Consider the following 22,719-nt stretch of genomic DNA (forward strand, 5'->3'; position numbering starts at 1 on the left):
ACTCATCTGGCCCCAGCCTCACACCACGTCGCCACGCCACGTCACCCGCGCGCGCCCCGGACGCACTTGTGGCTCGAGGCAGCGCCCCGGAAGTAGCCGTGGACGTCGGAGCAGGCGGGCGGGACCGGCGCGGATGTGGCGAGGCTGCTGAACGCAGGTTCCGCGGTATGGCGGGGACGGCGCTGAAGAGGCTGATGGCCGAGTATAAGCGTGAGTCGGGCGGCTCCCGCCTTCCGGTCCTCTTCTCCGTAGCCTACCGCGGCGTCCCCCGGCCATGCTCACACTGGCCCGGCGGGGCGTGAGCGTGCTGGGCCGGCCCGAAGGAGCCGCGTGCGGGAGGCCGGGTTGCCTCTGTCGCCTGTGTGCCCCGGCCGGCTGCAGCGGGTCTGGCCCTGGGCTCAGATGCTGGCTCGGCCGGCGTGGTCATGGTCCTGCGACCCGGACCTGGTCCCTGAGTCCCTGTGGGCTTGCGCATCTGCCCTCCCGACAGTTGATGCTGCGGGGCGGTGCTCAGCGAGGACCGGGTAGTCCCTGTAGTGTGGTCATGAGGCAGGGTTCAGTTTGGGGAGAAAGTTGAAAGTGAGCAAAATGACTTAGACCTCCCGCCACGCTGTAGGTGAGAGTTGCCGTTAGGCTGGATCGAACCAAAGCTTCGCAGACACAGACTGGCTTGGGGACTTGTGAGGACCATTTCCTTTCATCCGGATCTGTCTGTGTTTCTGTTTTACTTTTCATTACCGTTTATAGGCTTAGAAACATCATCTCTTTTACTAAAAAGAGAAAAAGAGAGAGAAAAAGAGAGGGGAAAAAGCAGCATTCAGGCATTGAGAGAGGCATCCAAGGGCCAGCAGTTTGTACTTGGCTGTGCTTTTTGAACTTAAAGAGTATTCATTCACATTGGAGAAAATTTTATTTCCCATCTTCTGTCCTCACAAAAGCCTCAAACATTATTTCAACCATATTGTCAATTTAGTTTGCAGTTAAGATCATGGGTTATCAAAAGTTTGGGAGAGGGAAAGAATTTGCTTAAAACAGTGGATCCTAAAACAGGAAGACAGAAGAGGAGGTCAGGGGGTTTACAGGTGAGAGGGCGCCACCTGAGGTGGCTACTTGGGAGAGAAAAAAGAGCAGGCAGCTAAGGGCATCGGGCTGGCAGCCAGTCTGGGACCAGTGTTATAGTCATATGGAACTGAGTTGTGCCAGCGACTTGAATGGACTTGGGTTGCAGCCCTGAAAACTGCCCCAGCTGTCCTGGCTGAGCTCAGAGCCACTGCCACATGGAAACCATGAGGTCATCAATGGATATTGTTTAAGACTGTGGCCACAGTGACAGGAAATGCATCCATCAATACTGAGCATGGGAAGTGAGGACTTTTTTTTTGTTTTCATGTCCCTGTAATTCGATAAAGTCCCACTGAGTGTGTCACTTCTTGTATGGCTTAGCATCTGGTTTGTCCTTGTGTTTAGGACTGTGTACTCCAAAGTTAGGTAAACTCATCAGGAATGGCCATGGATGGGCTAGAGTGTATGCAGATTTGGGTAGGTCTTCAAACATACCTGATTGGAGACCTTCAAACATACCTTCAAACATACTGTGGATTGAGAGATGATGTAGTTTAGTGTTTAGATTTTACTACTTTATGTGTTTGAGTGTTTTGATTGCATGCATGTAAGTTTATCACATGCGTGCCCGGTGGTGCCAGTGGATGCCAGAATAGGACCTTAGATCTCCTAGGACTAGAGTTACAGCTGTTTTTGAGCCTTTGTGGGTGCTGGACTAGAACCTGGATCTCCTGCAAGGACAACAAGTGCTCTTAATCTCCGAGTCCTCTCTCTAGCCCTGTTGTTTTTTTTTTAGGCCCCCTAGTTTTATATTTAAATTTATAAATTTAAATTTTATAGAAGTTGAATAACATGCAAAACAATTCTGTTGTGCTCATGTACCAAAAAAGACCTAGTAAAGAGCTTAAATGGCCCTCTTGTTCACTCTCATTCTTGTACAAGTGCACTTGCCTGTGCATGCAGAGGAGGAAGGATATTGGATGTCCTGCTCTGTCACTCTCCACCTTCATCCCTTGAGACAGGATCTCTCACTGAATCTGGAGCTCATCGATTCAGCTAAAATGGCTGCTCAGTTAGCCCCAGAAATCCTCCTGTTTGCACCCTTGCCTCCAGCTCTGGGGTTACAGGCACACATAGTAAATAAAGCCTACCTCTTTTGCATATGGGTTCTGCAAGAGCATTGTGTGCTCTTGTGTTATATATTCCCATGGCTTCTGTGACAGACACAGGGAGCAGTGGCCCAGAGCTGCTGCAACAGTGTCACCACCTGGATGGCTTACCATAACAGAAGCCATCTCACATTGGAGGTAGAATTAAAACTCCAGGTGTGGGCTGGGCTGTGATTCTTGGCAGGGTGGTCTCTGGGGGAAGGTCTTTTCTGTCCCTCAGCTTCTGGAGTGCTGGCTGCCTTGGATTCCTGAGCTGTTAGTATAACTCCTCTCCTGTACCTTCCTTGGCCATCTTATCCTGGGTGTGTGGGTACTCAAATCTCCCACTTGAGAAGTCAGCAGTGTTGGTTTAGGGCCCAGCCTAGTCAGTAGGCTCTCTAAGTCTGGTACTTCTACCGAGATCCTGTTCCCAGGCAGTGTCACTGTTCCCGAGTGTTTTTAAATTGCAGTTATTTTTATGTATTTATGGTCATGTGAGGAAATGAGGACAACTGGCAGGAGTCTCCCCTTCTACTATGAGCTCCTGGGGAAGCTTGAGCTTGGGTTGCCAGACCTGGCAGCAAGCATGTCTGCCCATTAGTCATCCATGGGCTCCAATGTGAGGCAATACATTGTACATAGCAGGGGCCATGAAGCAGAGCAAAGTTGTTTACCCAGAGACCAGAACACCAAAGAAAAGCAGTGGAAAGGCTGGACCCCTGTGCCCCCTTTAAGGGTCTGCTCTCAGTGACTAGCTCTCCTTTCTTCTCTGTTTCCTGCTCAGCACAGTTGTTTGGAGATGTGTCTGTGCTGTTGGATTGGTGTAGTTGGCCCCTTACACTTACAGCAGCAAGTGATGAAGTAAGGCAGGTAGTTCCAACTATTGTGTAAAATTCTGGAGTGAGATTTCACTGTAGTTCTCTGAATAGCCATTTCAAATGGGAATTTCCGCTGATATTTTATTTTCAGACGCTTCTGTTGAGCCTGAATATCTACAGATCGGGGGCAGTGATTGTTGCCTTTCTTTTTTAAAGTTTTTTTTTTTTTTTAATTCCATGTGTATAGTCTTTTGTCTGTATGTATGTCTGTGTACCATGTGTGAGCCTAGTGTCTGCAGAAACCTGAAGAGGTAGTTGGATCTCATGGAAATGGAGTTACAGACAGTTGCAAGCTGCTGTGCAAGTGTTGGGAACTGAACCTGGGTCCTCTGTGAGCGCAGCCAAGTGCTCCTAAGTGCTGAGTCATTTCTCTAGTCCAAGGCTGTTCCTTTTTAATATAGGATGGTAATCCATTGCATGGCCAGGCTACACTGTTTAAACATTTGCTTCCTGACGATCATTGGAATGTTTCCCGTTTTTGGCTGTGATGAGACCTGCTGTGAACATCGTGTGCTTGACTTCATTTCTCTTGCATAAATGCCTGTGCAGTTTTAGAAGGGACTGCCCAGCTGTTTGACGTCACTGTCTGTTCTCACTGGCACAGATGCTCCACAGCTCTGCCTAGTTTTTGACTTTTCCTCCTTCCTGTTCAGCTTGTATTAGTCTCTTCAGTGGCTTAACTTGAAATTGTCTTATAACTGACAGACAACAGTGAGTTAGTGCAAGCTTACTGACCATCTGGCTTTTTTGATGAAATATCTAGTGTTTATTTTTTTTTAAGTTGTGTTGTTTCCTTGGGTTGTACATTTCTTTAACATTGGCTTTTTATTGAATATTTGTCTTGCTGCAAATATTTTCCCTTCTTGGCTTGACTCCATGTTTCATCTCCCCAGTCTAGTGGTTCTTTTAACTTAAAACTTTTTAAGTTTATTTTATTTTTATTCACATGTAAATCTCTGTGTATATGTGCATGTGGCACAGACCCTGTGGAGGCCAAAAGAGGGTGTGGGGTCCCCTTGGAGCTGGGACGTTGGTGCTGGGTGCCCTGCCTTTATTCTTCTGAAAGGGCAGCAAGTGCTCTGAGGTGCATAGCCATTTCCTAATCGATGCCTTTTAAACAGCTGATTTAAAAAAAAATCAGTGACATATACATTGGCTTTTAAAATATTCTTGCTTTTGTGTCCATTTGAGAAGCTGTTGAGGTTTTCTGCTAGGATTTCTTCTAGGTACAGTTAAAATCTGTAATCCATTTCATAGTTTTGTGGGAGAAGATGTCAGGGTTCCTTTGCTTATTATCTGGGAGTGTCCCAGGTGTGTCGGTTTGCTAGAGCTGCTGTGCCTTAGACTAATACAGGCAGGAGAAACTGATTTCCTTGCAACCCTAAAGGCAAGATCTCCAGTTAGGGTGTGGGACAGGCCTGTTTACCTGACTTCAGCGAAAACACAGACAGGTTGGGTTAGGACCTGGCCCAGCGTCCTCACTTGAACCGTAGTTGCCTCTCCACCTGGTTGTCTCTGTTCAGCATGTCCTGTGCAGTGTGTAGAACATGCTGATATGACCCCTGGAGTTCCCTGGGTTTCCATTGTAGACATTGGAGCCTTTGAAGGAGTAGCCATTGCAGCTATATTTTCTTGATTTCACCATTTTATCAGTGTGATAGGTTCTGGAAATGGAATCATTGAACAAATTTGTGTTTTGTTTGTGCAGTGGCTACTTTTTAAAGCTATTTTAAGAAAAGTAGTTTTTCACAAATTACCATTTTCAGGGACTAATCTTTGAAAATTTTCAATATGGTTAGTAATTGTTTCTCTTCTGGGATTTATGATCAGGGAACTGTGTGGTTTTGTAGGTGTGTGTTACCAAGCCTTTCTGACGTTTACTTCAGTTCATCATTGACCAGCAGGTGTCACTGCTGGATAGCAAAGAGGGTGGGATAGGGCTGGCTGCCTGGAGCCTGGGTCTCCAGCATTGCTGGTCTCCAGCTGCAGGCTCCCTTCTCTCTTTAAAGGAAAGGGGATGTCCCAGGGAAGTCCCAGCAGGGTTGCCTACAAAGAGTACAGCTTTGCTGTTTTTTGCTCTAGATACCCTTTGTTCTACAGCTTTGTGCCTCTTCTTTAGCCCCATGTTTTAGCAGCTCAAAATCATCTGCCTCATTTATTGTTTTCATATAATCAGGGGTGATGGGACTAGATTTCAGATGACTGAGAGTGTAAAGACTTGGCTAGCTGGTTCTGTTACTTTTCCGGATCTGTTCCTGTGAAGGGACACAGAGGGAGACCTCTTCATGTCTGCCTCCTCCTCTCCTTGAAGTGTGCGCACATCTGACTGAACAGCCTGTGTTTGCCTGCACACCACATGTATACAGTGCTAGAAGAGGGTGCTGAATCCCTTGGAAGTGGAGTTACTGACAGTTGTTAGCCGCCATGTGGATGCTGAGTCCCTGAAAGAGCCATGACTCTCTTAACCACTGAGACATCTCTCCAGCCCCTCATCCACCCTCCTCCCAATATTTTTAATTACATTTACTTGTGTGTGTTGGGGGTGTGGATGTGTCATGTACCATGACATTCATGTGGATGTCAGAGGACAACTTGTGAGATCAGTTCTTCCTCTCCTTCACGTGGGGCTTGGGCTTCAAACTCAGGTAATCCAGCTTGGCAGCCAGAGCCATCAGTGGCTTAATTTTTTCTTAATAATATCCTCTGTTGTGTGTCTTTCAATTTAGCCCCTTTTCCTTTTCTGGGGTGGTAGCTAGAGGCACTCAAGATGGTCTGGTGTTGAGTTTTACCTTTGTAGGCTTTTCTACATTACAGCCTGTAGGAAACAAAGGCATCCCAACCCTGGGGAATGGCTGTCTGTCTTCTGTTACGTGAACAGAGTCTGCATGGTGTGTCCTAGAAAGACTGGTCATGTAGGACTCAAGTCCCTTTTGAGATTGTGTGCAGCCCTAACCAAAGAAAGCTCCGGCAGGGTCTGCCATGGTGTCCTGTGAGAGGAATGTGTCCATGACAGGGTGTGCTTATGGAATTGGGCGTTCCTTCCTCCTCCCTTCCTTTTCTCCTTTCCCTCTTTCTCTTCCTTCCTCTCCCCCTTTCCTCAGCTTCCTAGGTGTAACATACAGGGGAGGCAGTGGTGTGGGCAGTAAGAACTATTCCCTGCCGTGAAGCTTTTAAAGTAAAATTAAGATTTGTTTTGTGTTTTGTTTTCCCTTCTAGCTGTCATCCTGTTAAGAGTTTCCATGTCTCTCTGTGTTCCTGTATTTTCTCTTCCAGAACGCACTTTCTAACTGCACTTGTGCAGAAGGAAGCCAGTTCACATGTGGATGTTGACCTCATAGCAACTTTGAACAACTTGCCATTTCTTACTGGCTTTGGATTTCTTTGGATGATCAGTTTCCATTCTTTGTGTCTGGTCCTTTTGCCTTAATCTCATTTGGTAGAGATTTCTTAATTTCTGTTCCCCCCCCCCCCCCAGAGACCACCATTTGGCTCTGTAGGTCTTTTTTCTTTTTTAATTTATTTACTTATTTTTATTACATATTGTTCTGTCTGCATATCTACCTATACACCAGAAGAGGGCACCACATCTCATTACAAATGGTTGTGAGCCACCATGTGGTTGCTGGGAATTGAACTCAGAACCTCTGGAAGAACAGCCAGTACTCTTAACCTGTGAGCAATCTCTCCAGCCCCTGGCTCTGTAGGTCTTTTGTGTACTTGCTGTTGCCATCTTGATTTCCCTGGCACTCAAAGAGCAGAGTGCATTCTGTCCTGATTTTCTTCCTGCGTTTGACTGTCCTCTGATGACTGCTGCCTTCTTCCTTCCATTCACCATTTTTCCAAGTGTGTCCACAGGTTTGGTGTTTGTTCAAACAGGTTGTATTCATCTGTTGGTCATTGCCACAACAATGTCTAATATGGTAACTTTATTAAGGTAAATGTTCATTTGAGCACAGTGGTGTACACGTATAAACCTTGTGAGGCAGAGACCAGAGGTTAGCTGCAAGTTTGAGTCCAGCCTGGGACATAGTGGGTCTGTAGGATGACGATGGGTGGCCACCATTGTGGTGACTTTAGTGGCTTGAGTGCAGGATTGTATGTGAGGATTTGATCACACTCTGGTGTCATCTACCCAGTGTCACACACACTACCTCATGCCCCACCTCTTAAAGGTCATGTTTTTCCCCACCCCAGTACTGCTACCCAGCTTCCAACACTTGATTTCTAGGGACACACTCCAGACTGGAACATGACCTAGATACAAATCACAATGCCAAGAATTAACATGACACTGAGTCTTCAGAAGCTACTGGCCTTAAGTAGCTGAGATTCTGTAGTAGGGCATTCATTTGGGCACAGAGAAATGCCCTCTTGGAAGAAATGCTGTATCCTAGTTCATAGGATTCATGAAGTTCTTTGCTAAGTGACAGTGTAACACACTTTCTCTCTGGTAAAGTCTCTGTTCTTTAACTTTACAGAATTAACCCTGAATCCTCCAGAAGGAATTGTGGCAGGTAAGGGGCTTGAGTGACTTTATTATGATTTTCTTCCAATTGCCCAAGTTTCCTTCTAATTAAGATATGGAATATTTTTTTCTATCCCTGCAGGCCCCATGAATGAAGAGAATTTTTTTGAATGGGAGGCATTGATCATGTAAGTTAATCGTGTGGATTACTTGTTGTTTGTTTGTTTTGTTTTGTTTTTCATGCTTTACTGGAAACTAGGCTTAAGAATCTCTAACTCTGAAATGTTGACTGGGTCCAAGTGGGCTTTGTAGTTTTCTGATGTTCTCTGGGCAGAAGCCAGATGAACATGAATTCAAAGGAGATGACAGTATGTCCTTAGCACCAATGAAAGGTTTAGTTGGGAATATTAGCTCTGGATAGTTTCAATTTCAAAATGATTTTTATTGTGTGGCTCTGTTAGGAAGTAGCAATACCTTACTTATCCCTTTGCTTTCTCGCCATAGACAACAGAAAGCTCTGTGTCCCCTGAGCTGTGGGGTTTCTCCTCACCAGAACAGCATCCAATGCAGTCATGACACTGTCTGGAGAGTGACAGGTCCCACAGGCTGAGGCTTCTGTCCCCAGGACAGCCTCTCTTCAGGCCTAGTCTGAGTGGCTGAAGGTTCTGACTAGCTACAAGTTGGGGTTCATATGATTCCAGCATTATGGCAGCCCCCTAAAAGGGAGATACTTTACTCACCTTATAAAGTTTCTTTATAGAGTGCTTTTGCTTTGCTTTTTTGGAGTATGAGAGTTTTGCTTAACTGTGTGCCTGGTGCCTGTGAAGGTTAAAAAGGTGTCAGATTCTCTGGAACTAGTTATAGACTGTGCGTACTGGTACTCCGTAGCTTGTGGTGAGTTCTTCTTCCTATGAGCTGGCACACATGGGCTGGCCACAGGCTCCAATCCCATCTTGTAATGCCACTCTCTCCTTCCCCTGATGCCTGCTCATGGCATGTGACTCTGATACACCAGCTGGGCCTGTCTCGTCACTTTCTTGAGCTCCCTTTGTACATTACTTCCTCAAGGTCATGAGCCGAGACTCTTCTAAAAGCACAAAGTCAAGTCAGAGGGCAGTTTGTCTAAATGCTGAAGGCCTGACCCTGAAGAAGGACTTAGAAACCAGGAACCATGGTCAGAAGCTTAACAAAACAATAAATGTGTATATTTATCAGTGTATATCTAAAAGAAACAGTATCAGCTCAGGATGCCCAAGACCAAGTTCTTAGCACAAAGATTTATTTTCCCAGAGAGACAGAGACAGGAGACAGAGGGTGAGGGAGAAGGGGGAGGGGCATCGATATTTGTCCTGGAGGGACAAAAGACTGCCTCTGGATGGAGAGGAGACAGACATGGCACCTAGGAAAATGGCAGTTTATGAAGGTACATGAGGAAACCCCATGTTAAGATGAGGTGCTTAATTTTAATTGGGTGTGTTAATTAGGTGAGCCAAATTAAATTAGGGGCTTTTGATGGTGGACTTCAATACTGGACCTTGGTAGTCAGCCTCAAGAGGAGGAAGTAGCTAAATAAGGGAATAGACCTTGGTAGCTAGCTTTAAGAATGTAATCTAATGTGTTTTAGCAAGGCAAAGGAAATTGGGAGAAAGGTCAGGGCCTGCCAGAGCCACATGATTAGGTGTGGTAGTGTCTCTTCAACATTTATCTCCCATATATGCAGTGGTCATGATGAAATTTCCTCAAATACTGTGGGTAGCTTTTCTAGGAGGAAAAAGGTCATTAAAATAGTAGGTGACCAAATGCACCTCCCGGAGCAGCATTAGACTTTCTCCTCGTACCCTGCTTCTGGTTCTCATTTCACTGATGGCCTTCTCTGGCTTGCAGGCCTTCCCCTGTGGTCTTGAGTATGATGTGGCTTATTCCAAAGTGAGTTTGTGTCTCCTATCCCCAGTCTAGAGTTTGTGATATTAAACACAAAAGAAAGAGAAACAGAGGGACCCTGAATGTAGAGTGTTCTCTGGTCCATACTCAGCCTGCTTAACAATCTTCTGAGGAAGCTGCACTCTGATCAGTTTCTCAGTCAATAAGAATTTCCAATTAACTACAGTGTTTCAGTTTGGATTTTCTTGGTTGACAAGTACTCTGGGGGACAGGAAAGGGAAAGAGGTTTGGCTATCCAGGTGTGAACTCTGAGCAAGGCAGGATTTGTTTATGTGTGTGCTTACAGCACCATCCCTGTGTCCATCTCCACCTCATCCCCAATACCAGAGCCTTGTACATGTTACCAGAACCGCATCACCTATGCCCAAGCCCTTTTAATTTTGACACAGGGTTTTGCTAAATTCATCAGGTTGGTCTTGAACTCACTCTTGTGCTTCTGGAAAGGCCTTGAACTTTTGATCCTTTTCCCTTAGCTTGCTGAGTAGCTAGTATTACAGGCCTAGCACATTAGTTCCCAAAGGTCTACAAGTCGGCCTAGGAAAATTACTGGTAATTTTTGCCTATGAAGGTTAGAACATGCATGAAAGCTGAGTGAAAGTGAGGGTTTTTGATTTTCTTTTTTAAGTCATCCATAAACACTAACTAGAGAAAGTGTAGCAGATCCAAAGTTTGTCAGACCTTAATTTCTTCAACTGTGTCAAATTTTTTTCTAAGTTTTCTGGAGCCTATGCATCATGGTACACTTGAGCCTTGTGTACTTGAGGGATCTGTTCCGAGTTTCTGGTGGATGCTGGAAATCTTGGGCTCTAACAATAATAAGAGGTAGTAAAATGGAAAAATTGGCCAGCATGGTGGTGGCACACGCCTTTAATTTCAGTACTCAGGAGCTAGAGGCAGACAGATCTCTGTGAGTTCAAGGCCAGCCTGGTCTACTATTGTGTAATATTAGTTTAAGATGTGTTAAATTCGTTTATGCTGTGGAATATTTGTTTAATTATGCAAAGATGAGTTGCATTTGTTTAACTCTGTGAAGCTGGGTTACTTTGCCTTCCTAAAATGCCTGGTTGGCCTGATAAAGAGCCGAACTGCCAACAGTTAGACAGGACAGAGAAATAGGCAGGGCTGCCAGGCAGAGAAAATAAAATCTAGGAGAGAAGAAGACCAAGAAAAGAGAAGGAGAGGATAATGCCACTGGCCAGCCACCCAGCCACACTGCCAGAGGCAAGAGGTAGTTAAAAAGAAAGGGGATAGATAGGAAAGCTGGTTAGAAACAAGCCAAGCTAAGGCCGGGCATTCATAAGTAAGAATAAGTTTCTATTTATTTGGGAGCTGGGAGGCAGGCTTCCAAAGAGTAAAAAACAAAACAAAACAAAAAATTACATTCTATAGAGTGAGTTCCAGGACAGCCAGGGCTGTTATACAGAGAAACCCTGTCTTGAAAAACCAACCAAAACAATAACCAAAAACAAAACAGGAAAGTTGATAGTATTCTATATCGCAAGTTATTTAAAACTTAGGAATTCTTTCTGGAACTTGCTGATTGTTAGCAACAGGTGTTGGTGAAGCCAGGTAAGAGGAAGGGTTCTGTTGCTTTTTGGTGAGATGATCCAGGCCTGCGGCCATTGCTGCCCCTAGCCAGGTCATTGCTGGGGGCTGTGTCAGGTGGAGCTCTGTTTATCTTTCTCCTCACTCACTTTACAGTGCTGGGGATCAAACTGCGGGCCTCCAGCCATTTCCCCAGGCGTTGTTTGCTTTTAAAGAAGCAGGTGATTGTGTGTGTGGTGTGTGTGTGTGTGTGTGTGTGTGTGTGTGTGTGTGTGTGTGTGTGTGTGTGTGTGTGTGTGAACTGATGTGTGACCTGTTTGTTTCATCTGCCATGTCCTATGTCAACACAGACACACCTGTGCTCGCTCACATGCCATCACAGCCACACCAGCTGTAGGAGCAGCGCTTGTTGGGAGGCCTGCAGAGGTCAGGGCATTTGATGAGCCTGAATATTTGGAAGATGTTGACTTATATGTGTCCATAGTAGATGGCTTTAGGAGCTAGCTCATTAAAGAACAGTTTCGCTCTCTAGTATGGATTTTAAAAAGTGCCATTGTTAAAAGTCTGTTGAGTTAACTATAACTAATTTTAGATAAACAGTATAAAGTTAAACAAATATTTTGAAAACCTGTCTTAAAAAGTAATTACAACTGATTTTCAGGAGAGCACGTTTGTGTTTGAATAAGGCTTTTGCGTTAGTGTGGAATTCCCCTGCTTCAAGATCTAGTGACTTTGTGGGTTTTGGTCCTGTTCCAGACCCTTCACAAACAAGAGGCGGTTTACGAATGTTCTTAAAACATCTATCAAGGAATTAACTGTCCTCCTGTGGCTTTGTCTCACCCTGCTGTTTTGGCAGAGAGCTGGCTGGGCTTTTATTCCTCGGTGACTGGGGACTCTCCTGGCTTCGAGGGCCTCCTCTGTCCCTGGTGCTTTTGGACACTGCTTGCCTCCTGGAAGCCTGATGCTGCTGGCTATGCTATGCCATGGCCCTGCCTGCATGACCTCTCCCTCTTGACCTGTGCATGGTGCAAGCACTGAGGGCGTTGATAACTGGGTCCTTGTATGCAGATGCAGATACATCATTAGCTGTGTTGTCAGCTTTTCATCATGGTCACAAAATACCCAAGAAAAACAACTTAGGAGGAAGGGACGATTTTAGCTCACAGTTCCAGAGGCTTCAACGCGGTGACGTGGTTCGCTGTTTTTGGAGCTGAGGTGAGGTAGAATATCATGTTTGAGCATCTATACAGGAGGAAGCTGCTTATCTCATGGTGGCCAGGAAGCAGGAAGGGAGGAGAGGAGTAGCCAGGGATGAGACACACCCTTCAAAGTTACTTCCAGTGACCCATTTCCTGCAAGCAGGCCCCACCCTTCAACAGCCGCATTCAGCTATGAGCCAATACTCAGTTCATCCAGTGGCTAAACCTGGTGACCCAGTCACTTCTTCCTACACACTTGCAATACTAGAGTCTGTGGGGGACACTTGAGGTTCCCTGGGCTGGTGTTATAGGTGTTGTGAGCTGCCCAACGTGGGCTCTTGGAACTGAACTCTGCTCTCCACAAGAATAGCAAGTGCTTTTAGTCATTGAGCCAGCTGCCTTCCTAGCTGCTTAGCAGCTTTCTTTAATGGACCATGTTTTAGCGTATGACCAAAGATTAGAAGTTTATAATTTTAATAACTGTATTAGCTACTCGTCCATTGCTATGATAAAATACCCTGACAAAAGCAACTTAAGAGAGAAGGCACACACCTTTAATCCCAACACTCAGGAGGCAGAGGCAGGGGGCTCTCTCAGTTCAAGGCCAGTCTGGTCTACAGAAAGAGTTCTAGGACAACTAGGGCACAGAGAGAAGGAGCCGAGGGGGAGAGGAGGAGAGAGGTTGTGTTTGCGGCTCACAGTTTGAGGGTATAGCCCATTACGGTGGCAAGTTGTGTCAGCAGGAATGTGACACAGCTGGTCCCATTGAGTCCATAGTCGGGAAAGAGAAAGTGATGAACGCCTCCCCTTTTAAAGATTTATTTTTATGTGTGTATTTTGTCTGCAAGTAAGCATGAATTACCACACGTGGTACAGTGGAGGCCAGGGCAATTGGTTCTCTTGACCAGACTTGGGATAGTTGTGAGCCACCATGTGGGGGCTGGGAATTGAACCTGGGTCCTGAAAGAGCAACAAGTGCTCTTAAGTCCCTCTTTGATTTGACAGTTAGGGTGGGTCTCCCATCTCGGTTAACCTAATGCAGATGGTCCCTCACAGGCAGACCAGAGGCTTCCCTTCTAGCTGATCACAGACTTTGTCAGGTTGACAAGCAGTGGTAACTACCCAGTAGCTTGCAGCCATCTACACCTCCACCTTTGGTCCTGTTCAGTTAGTTTTATGTAAGGAATGAAGTATAGGAGCAACCTTCACTCTGTGGCCAACCACTTGCTTCAGAACCTTTTCTTGAATTTGCCCGTTGAGGAATCTGGGCATCTTTGTCAAAAATCAATATAAACTGTGATTCAGGAGCTTAATTTTAGACATCCTAGTTCATTGTTCTGTGCCTGTCCTCTGCCATGAACCACACTGTCTGGTTGTTGTAGCTTTTAGTTATACAGTTGGCAAATATGAGTCCTCTGGCCTTGTTCTTTCTGTTAGACTTCTGGCTATTCTAAGTGTCATGAATTTCCGTACATGTGTTGTTTTCTGCAGTATTCCTGATGGGGTTTGTGGAGTTCTCAGATCAGTTTGTAGAATGTTGGCACGTGAATAACATTGTGCTCTGCCCGGTCTTTAAGTGTGGGGTGTTTGTTTATCCCTGGTTTTCAGAATCTCAGCCACGAGAACATCATTCCCATCACTCATACACCATGATACAATTTTAACTCTAAAGTAATCCACTTTTGTTGCTAGGGGTTGTGTGTTTACACACACAGGAAAGCCTGCAGAACCTCAGGATAGTTTCCGGCATGAGTAAAGTTAGCATTTATGTTAGACGGTGATCCTCTGTGTCAGAATTCACTGTGCAGTTCTTACTGTGCAGGCTATAGGGGAGGGTGTGTGTGGATTTGCCCACCGTTTTTTGTATGCTGTCTATCTAGCTGGCCTTACTGCAGAGATTAGCATCTTTAGTAATTCATTTCTGGTTCTGAGTTCCAAAGAGAGGGCAGTCTGTTACTTTAAGACTTCATCAATTATAGTGGTGTGAGACCCTTCATAAAGAGGACAGACAGCAAAGTGGCTTCGCTAACATTCGCCTGCCCCAGTATCAGTGGCAGGCAGGGCCAAACAGCTGCAGGATCAGGAGGCTGCTCTGACCTTCTGCCCTCCAGGTGTCACAGACTTCTCACCTTGCAACATCCAAAAAATGAAAGGCCAGCTTCTGGCTGGAGTTCGTGTTTACATTGTGCTGCTGATGTGGTCTGAGGCAGTTCTGGAGGACAGGCTGAGTTAGGCAGTCAGCGGGGGCAGGAATGACAGCCATTCAGTCACTCTTGCACATCTATTCTCCAGCAGACAAGAAGCCAGGGAGACCTTTAAGGAGGCATTCCCTGAGGGTGCAGTTAGAACACATCTCTGATGGTGTGCTGGGGAGTAGGAAGTTAGGTCAGTGTTTGCAGTCAGTAGATGGATTTGTGTGTATGTGTGTGCTTTCGGTGCTTTACTTCCTTTCCTGTTCTATGAGTGAGGGGCTTCACTCCCACAAGTGTGGAGTAAAACTTGCCCAAAAGCTGTTGGTTCTGATTCTCTGTCCTGGGCAGGAAGCTTCTCTGTGGCATTTCCCACCTCTGGCAGGCATGTCCCTGCACAGTTCTGCCACCTGCATACCTGTTCAAGTGGCAGGCATGCTGGAAAAGAGAAAGAAACCCCAGTTTAAACCGGCAGTAAGCCGGAGTATTCGCGAACAGCTTTGCTATTTAAGATGTGGGCGCACTTGAGGAAATGTTGGGTCATGCTTCTGATGCCATGAACAACCCAGTAGACTTTTTTTTTTTTTTTTTCTTTTTAGAGAAAGCCCTATTATGAGAAACAAAGACCTGTTATCAAAGCATTGAGCAAATGCTATGTAGCTCATTCCAAGGACATTACCCATTTTTTTCTCACTGTAGACTCAGAGGTGCCAGCCATAGTGAGGCCCTACAGGGTATCTTCTGTCTCAGTCTTACCTATCTGTCTCTCTCTGTCTGTCTCTCTGTCTGTCCCTCCCTCCTTTTGAGACAGGATTTCTCTATTATGTTCCCTTGATTGGTCTGGAACTCTCCATATAGATCAGGCTGGGCTTAAATTCAAAGAGATTCACCTGCCTCTGCCTCTCAAGTGTTGGGACTAACGGCATGCCTGGTGCATGCCTGGCTAGCAGAATTACTTCTAAGATGGTGTCTGCCCAGCCTTCCAATTGCAGTTTTATGGACTACATTGTGTCTCTCCCAGCTTTGCTCAATAGTAAAATAGCAGCAGTCCCCTTGCCCGCCTTAATTCAGAAGGCTAGGAAGTGCTGATAGGTGGCATTTATCTCCATAGTACTTGATAGCTCTGACTTGGGAGAGGACAAAGTTTAGGGGTCCACCCAGGCCCCTGCAGCTTGAGAGAGGAAAACTCAGCTGGACCACACCCCGCGAAGGTGACTGTGCTGCTGCTTCCCAGGGCATCCTCTGCCCTGGCCTGGTGCCAGGACCCCAGGGGATTGTCAAGCAGCATGTCATCCCTCCAAGGAGAAGAGCTATTCATGCTTGTTTTTGAAGTAGCACAGGATCGCTTTCCAGAGTCAAGGCTTGTCACTGAGAAAAAAAAACTTGGCTTAACAAGACACGGCATTGTTCTTTCGAAGCTCTGGGTGTGACTGCAAACAAAATTAAAGTTTTTTTTTTTCCCTTGCTCTCTTAATTGTGGAGATAAATAGTATTTTACAGATCCATGTATCACTGATCTAAAATAACTATCAAAACTTTAATCATATTTGTATTATTTTTTTGTAGTGTTTCATCTGTGGGGATGATATGTATGTGCATGTATACATGTGTGCATGCAGATGCATGTCAGCCACATGCATGTGAAGGCATGCAAGAGCTCAACCTCAGCTACTCATCGGACAGCATGGTTTTTTGAGACAGGGTTTTTCATTGCCTGGAATTTGCTGATTTGGTGAGGCTAACTGACCTGTGAGCCTAGGGAATTCCCTTAGCTCCACCTCCCCAATTCTCAGGTCACAGGCGTGTATACCTATGTATTTACATGAATTCTGGAGCTTGAGTCCTGGATCTCTTGCTTGCACAACAAGCACTTTATAGACTGTGCTTTTTACCCCACCCCTTACTAGTCCCCCTCCCCCCGATTTATTTGTGTAATTTTTAAGTGTATGTATGTGGGGGTGCTCAAGTCATAAGTACAAGTGCCCCCAGAAGCCAGAGGAGTTGGACCCTCCTGTAGCGGAGTTACAGGTGTTTGTGAGCGCCCAGTGTGGTACTGAGACTCACATTCGGGTCCTTGGGAAGAGCAATGTGTGTTCCTAACTGCTGAGCCACCCCTCCCAAACCCACAATTTGTTTTTGTTGTTTTGAGACAAGACTGGTGTAGATCAAGTTGCCCTAGACATTAGGCACCACTACACCCAGCTAAGTTTGTATTTTGAGAAAATATTTTCTAGTAAGTAAAGATGGCTTTTGAATCAATATTTTCTATTTCCCCCCTGTGGGTAGAAGTTCAGGTTCTTATCCTATAGGGTTTTTGTTTTGTTTTGTTTTTGTGTTTTTGTTTTTATTTTTTCCTCTGTGTTAGACCTGCTGTCACAGGGATGAAGAGCTGTTCATTTATTTATTTATTTTGGTTTTTCAAGACAGGGTTTCTCTGTGTAGCTCTGTAGCCTCTGGAACTCACAGATCCGCCTGCCTCTGCCTCCTGAGTTCTGGGATTAAAGGTGTGTGCCACTGCACCTGCTTCAGAGTGGTCCTACAGGACCCAGTTCTTTCACAGTGTGGATGGGACAGGGCTTGTTTTTTACTGGTATGCTGGCCTTTCCCAATGACCTCTTCCATGCTAGGGTTGGAAGCTGTCAGCCAGCTCTTCTGCCTACTAAGTTTATGTAGTGGAGAATGTCCACAGTCTTGAATTGCTCATACGGGTCATATTAGTGAGATTTGGAAGGGAGGAGCTAGTCTTTGGCCGTGCCCTCTCCTGTTTCCCTGCCTTCAGGTCTCAGTCATCATCTAAGGCTCTAGGATTTGAACAGGACTCCTGTAATGGCTTGGTCCATTCTGCTGTTTACATATTAGGAGTTGGCTGGGTGCAGGCTGGAGTCTTAGGGCCAGGTGGGTTTGCTGTGGCCTGAGCTGCTTTTCCACTGATCATGAGTCTAGAATCACGTGTGCCCTTTCTGTTTTATGGCTATAAATCACATCTTAGGCACATTGGGAAATTAAAAATATCCTTTGAAATGCATTCCTTGGCTCCTCATCGGTGTGTACAGACTCGTGATTATTCTCTGCCACAGTTCACACCTCAATCCTTACAGGAGCCAGACCTCAACCGACAGTCACCTTCCTAGGACCACAGAATGCTTGGGTTTCTTCTCTGTGGTGCAGATCTGTGCAGATCTCTGTGGCCTTGTGTCTGTCCACAACAGCTGAGACAGAGCTCTCTGTGAGAGGAAAGCAGCAGCTCATTTAGATTTTCCCTGTTCCTTTTTAAGCAGTGATAGTATCGTATCCTTGTCCCACTTCTGAGTCATGGCTGGCATTGCGGTTATATCTATTTCCTGATTTGCAGGGGCCCTGAAGACACTTGCTTTGAGTTTGGTGTTTTTCCTGCCATCCTGAGTTTCCCACTTGACTACCCATTGAGTCCTCCCAAGATGAGATTCACCTGCGAGATGTTCCATCCCAACAGTAAGTGCACCTGACAATGGTTGACAAAGCAGCAGAAGGCTGCATTATTAATATGAGGCAAGGGCTCCTGCAGGATCATGGGAAGCATGCCAATACTGTACAGACATTTCTATAGTGGCTGGTGGGTTTAAACTGTGGCAAATCAGTTATGATGTGAGCACCAGGGTTTCCATTTTGGAGATCAGCTTAATATAGAGGAGCAAAAAAAAAAAAAAATGTATGAATGTAACACTACCTCTTTGGCCCAACCATCCTGAGTTAATGGGGCCTTGAGTGCTTTGTGGCCTACATTGGCTTTTGTCACAGTGTCATTTTTGATGGTGGAAAATTGGAATTGGGCTAGAGAGATGGCTTAGTGGTTAAAAGTACTTGCTGCTCTTGCAGAGGATTTGGTTCCCAGCACCCCCATGGTTGTTCACAACCAAGGCTCCAGGGAATCTGATACTCTCTGGCCTTTCTGGAACCAGGCTGTCTTGTGGTGCACAGACATACATACAGCAAAACACTCATACACGTTAAAAAATTGGAGCCAGCCCAGTTTTCCTCTAGCAGTGTTAAGGGAATGCTGTAGTTAGACTGGATGTGGACACTGAAGACACAGTAAGAATCCATAGCGATGCCAGGGGAATGCACTCAAGTGTAATGTCAAGCCAGGACTCAGTAACACTGTGCATTTTCTCTTCAGAAAACAAATTGTGGGAGATGTCTGGAAGGGGTTACAATAATGCTGCCAGTGACGCTTCTGATTGGGATTATTTACTTATTTATTTCTTCCTTTTACAAGTAGGTATTGTATATTAGAGAAGTTTGAGGGGTGAGTGCTTGATATAGGGTCCGCATTGCCCAGGACTGTCTCCTAATTTTCCTGACTGTGTCTCCCAAGTGGAAGATCCCACACATGAGTCACTATGTCCAGCTTACATAAGAGGAATGGGACAATGTGTTGTATTTTGAATGATGGCATTTAGAGTAATGTTCCTTCTTGTAAGAGATTTCTGTTGCCACTAATAATCCTGATCTTAAAAATCTGGTCCTGGAGCAGAAATTCAAGTAGGATATTCTACTTTGTAAAATAAAACATATTTGACATCAATTTTCTTCTACATGTGTTTCATTTTATTTTATGTGTATGGGTATTTTGGCCTGTATGTATACCTATGTAACATGTTTATGATACCCACAGAAGCCAGAAGACTTGAGTCAGATCTCTAGGAGCTAGTGTTAAGGCTGGTTCTGAGCCATTGTGTAGGTTCTGGGAATCAGACCCCATTCCTCTGGAAAAGCAGTCAGTGTTCTTAACCATTGAACTGCCTCTCCAACCCAATCTGATGTCTTTTTATTTTGTAAAATTAATTTTGAACTGTATGTTACTAAATGCCCACCCCTTCTCTACACTTAGTTCAATTGCCTTGCCTCTACTTTAGCCACATGGACGTAGATGCGGGGTGAGGAGGACGTTGGTCTTGCCAGCTGAGTTAGGGATGCCTATAAACCTGCTCTGCAGAGCCCTGTGAAGACTCTTCACTTCTGGGTAGCTGAATTTTGGAATATTTGTCTGCTCACCTTTCACTTACTCCTTTTGGTGGTAATGCACAGAGAAAGCCATAAAAGGTGGGATCCAGTTGTGGGCTAGTTAGTGCTAGATAAGTTGTGACTAGTTAGTGCTAGGTAGACCTGGTCCTGAGCCCCACTGTCAGCCAGTGACCACAGGACCTGAGCAGTCCCGGACAGGTCTGGCCTGCTGCTGGTAGGCCTCTCTGGGATTTGTGCCACCAGAAAGTGTCCTGTTACTGCTGTGCAAACAGCCGGGCCTCTTTCTGCAGAGCCTCCCCAGCACAGTGGCACTGTATCTGGGCTCATGTGGCTGCCTCTGACTTTTGCAGTCTATCCTGACGGGAGAGTCTGCATCTCCATCTTGCATGCCCCAGGCGATGATCCCATGGGCTATGAGAGCAGTGCTGAGCGGTGGAGCCCTGTGCAAAGTGTGGAGAAGATCCTGCTTTCGGTGGTGAGCATGCTGGCAGGTGAGCCTGTTTACTCTGTTCCCTGCTGTTGTACCAGGTCTGTACTTTCCCAAGTGTGAGCATGCCTCCATGATTACAGACCACATAGGACAAGGCAGATTGTCGACAATAGTTTGCTATTCTCTTATCCTGGGCATTTTCACTTATTGGGGTCTCACTGTGCGTCTAGTACAGGGGTATAATGCTCAGTACAACAGATACCCCAAAGTGAGGTTCCCGAACTTTTAAGGAACTTCCAAACCCACCAACAGTTATTGGCCAGTGTAGTAAACCTGACCTGCAGAAGCACTTCTCTTGGCCTCTTTGGAATGAGTTGGGAGACACTAGAAGTTGACAAGGGAAGTGGGGAGGAAAGGCATTTGGGGCTGAGGGTCAGCTGGACACGGGCAGGAGACCTGGCGCTGAGCCTAGTGAGTAGCCCTGGGAGTTGCATTGGTTGCCACATCCTGCACTTTTGCCTTAGAAGGACCATCTGTGTGGAGCTGGTGGCTGGAGGGGTTGGGATAGGGAAAAGCATTTGACTGCTTAGTCTGGTATTCAGGCACTTGGACACCCCCAGCCAAGAGAATGGGTAGATTTGGAGGGGCTGTAAGATGCAGGCCCTCAGACTCTCCTCAGTTGGTGTGTGAGGACTTGTATTACTGACCTGGGCACCAGGGTGCAGTGTCCAGGGATGTACAAAGGGAGCAGGAGTCAGTCAAGGGAAGTTTGGGGTGTGGGAAGAGGGGTTCCTGTCCCCTAAGGGAGCTGCCACAGGTTGCTGGTGGTGATGGAATGCTGACTAGGGGGTCAGTGCCCTGCGTGTACCAGTTTCCAGCCTCCCTCCCTCAGACAGAAGGCCCTAGTTTGTGTTGGAAGTCACTTTGCTACCCAGAATGACCTGTGAGAGGTCCGCAGTCCTTTGAGATAAAAAGGAGGCTGTCGCCAAGCCGCCTACCCTTTTGTTCACAGTTCCCTTTCTTTTCAGAGCCCAATGATGAGAGCGGAGCAAATGTAGATGCTTCCAAGATGTGGCGGGATGACCGTGAGCAGTTCTACAAGATCGCCAAGCAGATCGTCCAGAAGTCTCTAGGGCTCTGAGGCCACGCCCATGTGCACACTGAGCAGTCCGGCGCTGTCCTCCAGACCACTTGGCAACAGTGCTGCCGTGCCGACACCAACACAGGCAACTGCGGAGCCACAGCACCCATTGTTCCTTCTTTTCCACCCCAGACGGGCAGCTCCCCTGAAATCATGACTGGAACAATGACAGCTGCGCTGCAAAGGGTCCCTCCTGCTGCGCCTCAGGGAGGGTCCAGGCTGTCCTCACTACCTCTCCCAGCTACGGGGTCCTCAGCTCTGCGCCTTCCTGCAGTGCTGAGGACCTGCCTCTGTCATCCACCAGGGGCTGGGGATACCTGTGCTGCTCCTTCTGAGGACATGGGGCCTTGGAGAAAGCAGTGTGGACCTGTTGTCCCTGCCTCTCGATTCCTGGGGGTCTCAGGAGGCATTCTGAGCTTCTTTTGACACTTTGCACTTACAAGCCTAGGCTGCCTTTGGCGTGGTGACAGAGGCTTGCTGTGTGCATCACGGATGTCACCCTAGCCCCCTGCAGGGGCTATTTTGTAAATGGGTTCATGAGAAGGAGACATGGGTTACCAGGACTGCTGTTCTTCCTGGCTGTGTCCATGTCTGAGTAGGTGGTGCACACTAGAGCAGGCAGGGTCTGTCTGCCAGGGCTTTAGTGTGGGTCTCGCCTAGGGGTTCTGTGTATATACAAGCTTAGCTCTAGGATCAAACTGTTCTTCGCTGTCAGGGTTAGAAGGGAATCTGCCACTAGGTGCTCAGCAGAGGTGTGCATTTTGAACTAGACGAGCTGGGAGACGGCTGTGGCACAGGCCAGGGGTGGAGGGTCTCAAACAGCAGGACCACACTGAGCGACAGTGCCGGGAGTAGATGCCACAAGCAATAACAGATAGATCTTCAGTGTAAGGGGATGCTTGGCCTTTTCTAAACAGGTTACATTTAAACGTGAGTTTCTATTTTTAAAGTGCAGCGTGTCTGTGGTGTGTGCAGCAGCTCTGTGCACATGGTCCGCTTTTCCTTGTCTACATGCCAGTGGCTGGCGCTGTGCATGTTTCATGGTGTTAGTAGTTCCCAGCTCTGCGGCTCCAGCTGGGTATCTGTGGGGACCTCATGCTTTCCTTCCCCAAAGGAGTCCATTTCTATCTGAAATGGAGCAGAGGCTGGTGTTGGGATGTGCAGGAGAAGGGAATTGTACCGAAATAGTATTTGCAGGCCACTGAGGAAGCCCTCTCTGAAAAGAGGTAGCCTGTGTGGGGACATGAACACATGCAGAGTGGCACCAGGGCATGTCATCACCCTCAGGCCTCCCTGGCAAGTGGGGAAGAAGACAGGCAGTCTCTTTACAAAACAAAAGTATTTTTATTCATTTGTATTTATTAAATGAAAAAAAAGAATCCTCTAGTGTCCTTCTTCTGTGGTGGACTTTAATTGCTGTTCAATAAAAGTGTCTGTCCCTTCCCCACAGCGTTCTCGTAGAATCTTTGGGAACCCGAGCCTGGGTCACCTTCCGGAGTTGGTTGGAGGCAGCTCTGTGGGTGCCAAGGGCTCTCTTCACGTTTCCTTCTATCTCCTGTGTCCTTTCCTCCTCTCTCTGGGGCTGGAGGTTCTTTGTTCAGGTCTGTGGCCGGATTCGGGGCCTGCGAACTTGGATGTGATGGATTTGAACGTGTGCTAATGTCTTAACTGTGAGCGGTCTTGTGAGCAAGGGGTCCAAGGTGGTCACTAGCAGGCA

The 22,719-nt window shown here is 46.6% G+C and overlaps 1 protein-coding gene across 1 annotated transcript; it reads left to right on the forward strand.

Moving 5' to 3' along the window:
* Positions 1 to 47: 47 nt before the first annotated feature.
* On the forward strand, positions 48 to 22,445 carry Ube2g2 (ubiquitin conjugating enzyme E2 G2). The gene is made up of 6 exons (XM_051186981.1): positions 48 to 210; positions 7,567 to 7,602; positions 7,696 to 7,741; positions 17,780 to 17,898; positions 19,782 to 19,922; positions 20,890 to 22,445. The coding sequence occupies exons 1-6, from the start codon at positions 168 to 170 to the stop codon at positions 21,000 to 21,002; spliced, it is 498 nt and encodes a 165-aa protein (XP_051042938.1). The 5' UTR covers positions 48 to 167; the 3' UTR covers positions 21,003 to 22,445.
* The last annotated feature ends 274 nt before the right edge of the window (positions 22,446 to 22,719 follow it).

Source organism: Phodopus roborovskii, unplaced genomic scaffold, assembly GCF_943737965.1.
Source record: "Phodopus roborovskii unplaced genomic scaffold, PHOROB, whole genome shotgun sequence".
NCBI lineage: Eukaryota > Metazoa > Chordata > Mammalia > Rodentia > Cricetidae > Phodopus > Phodopus roborovskii.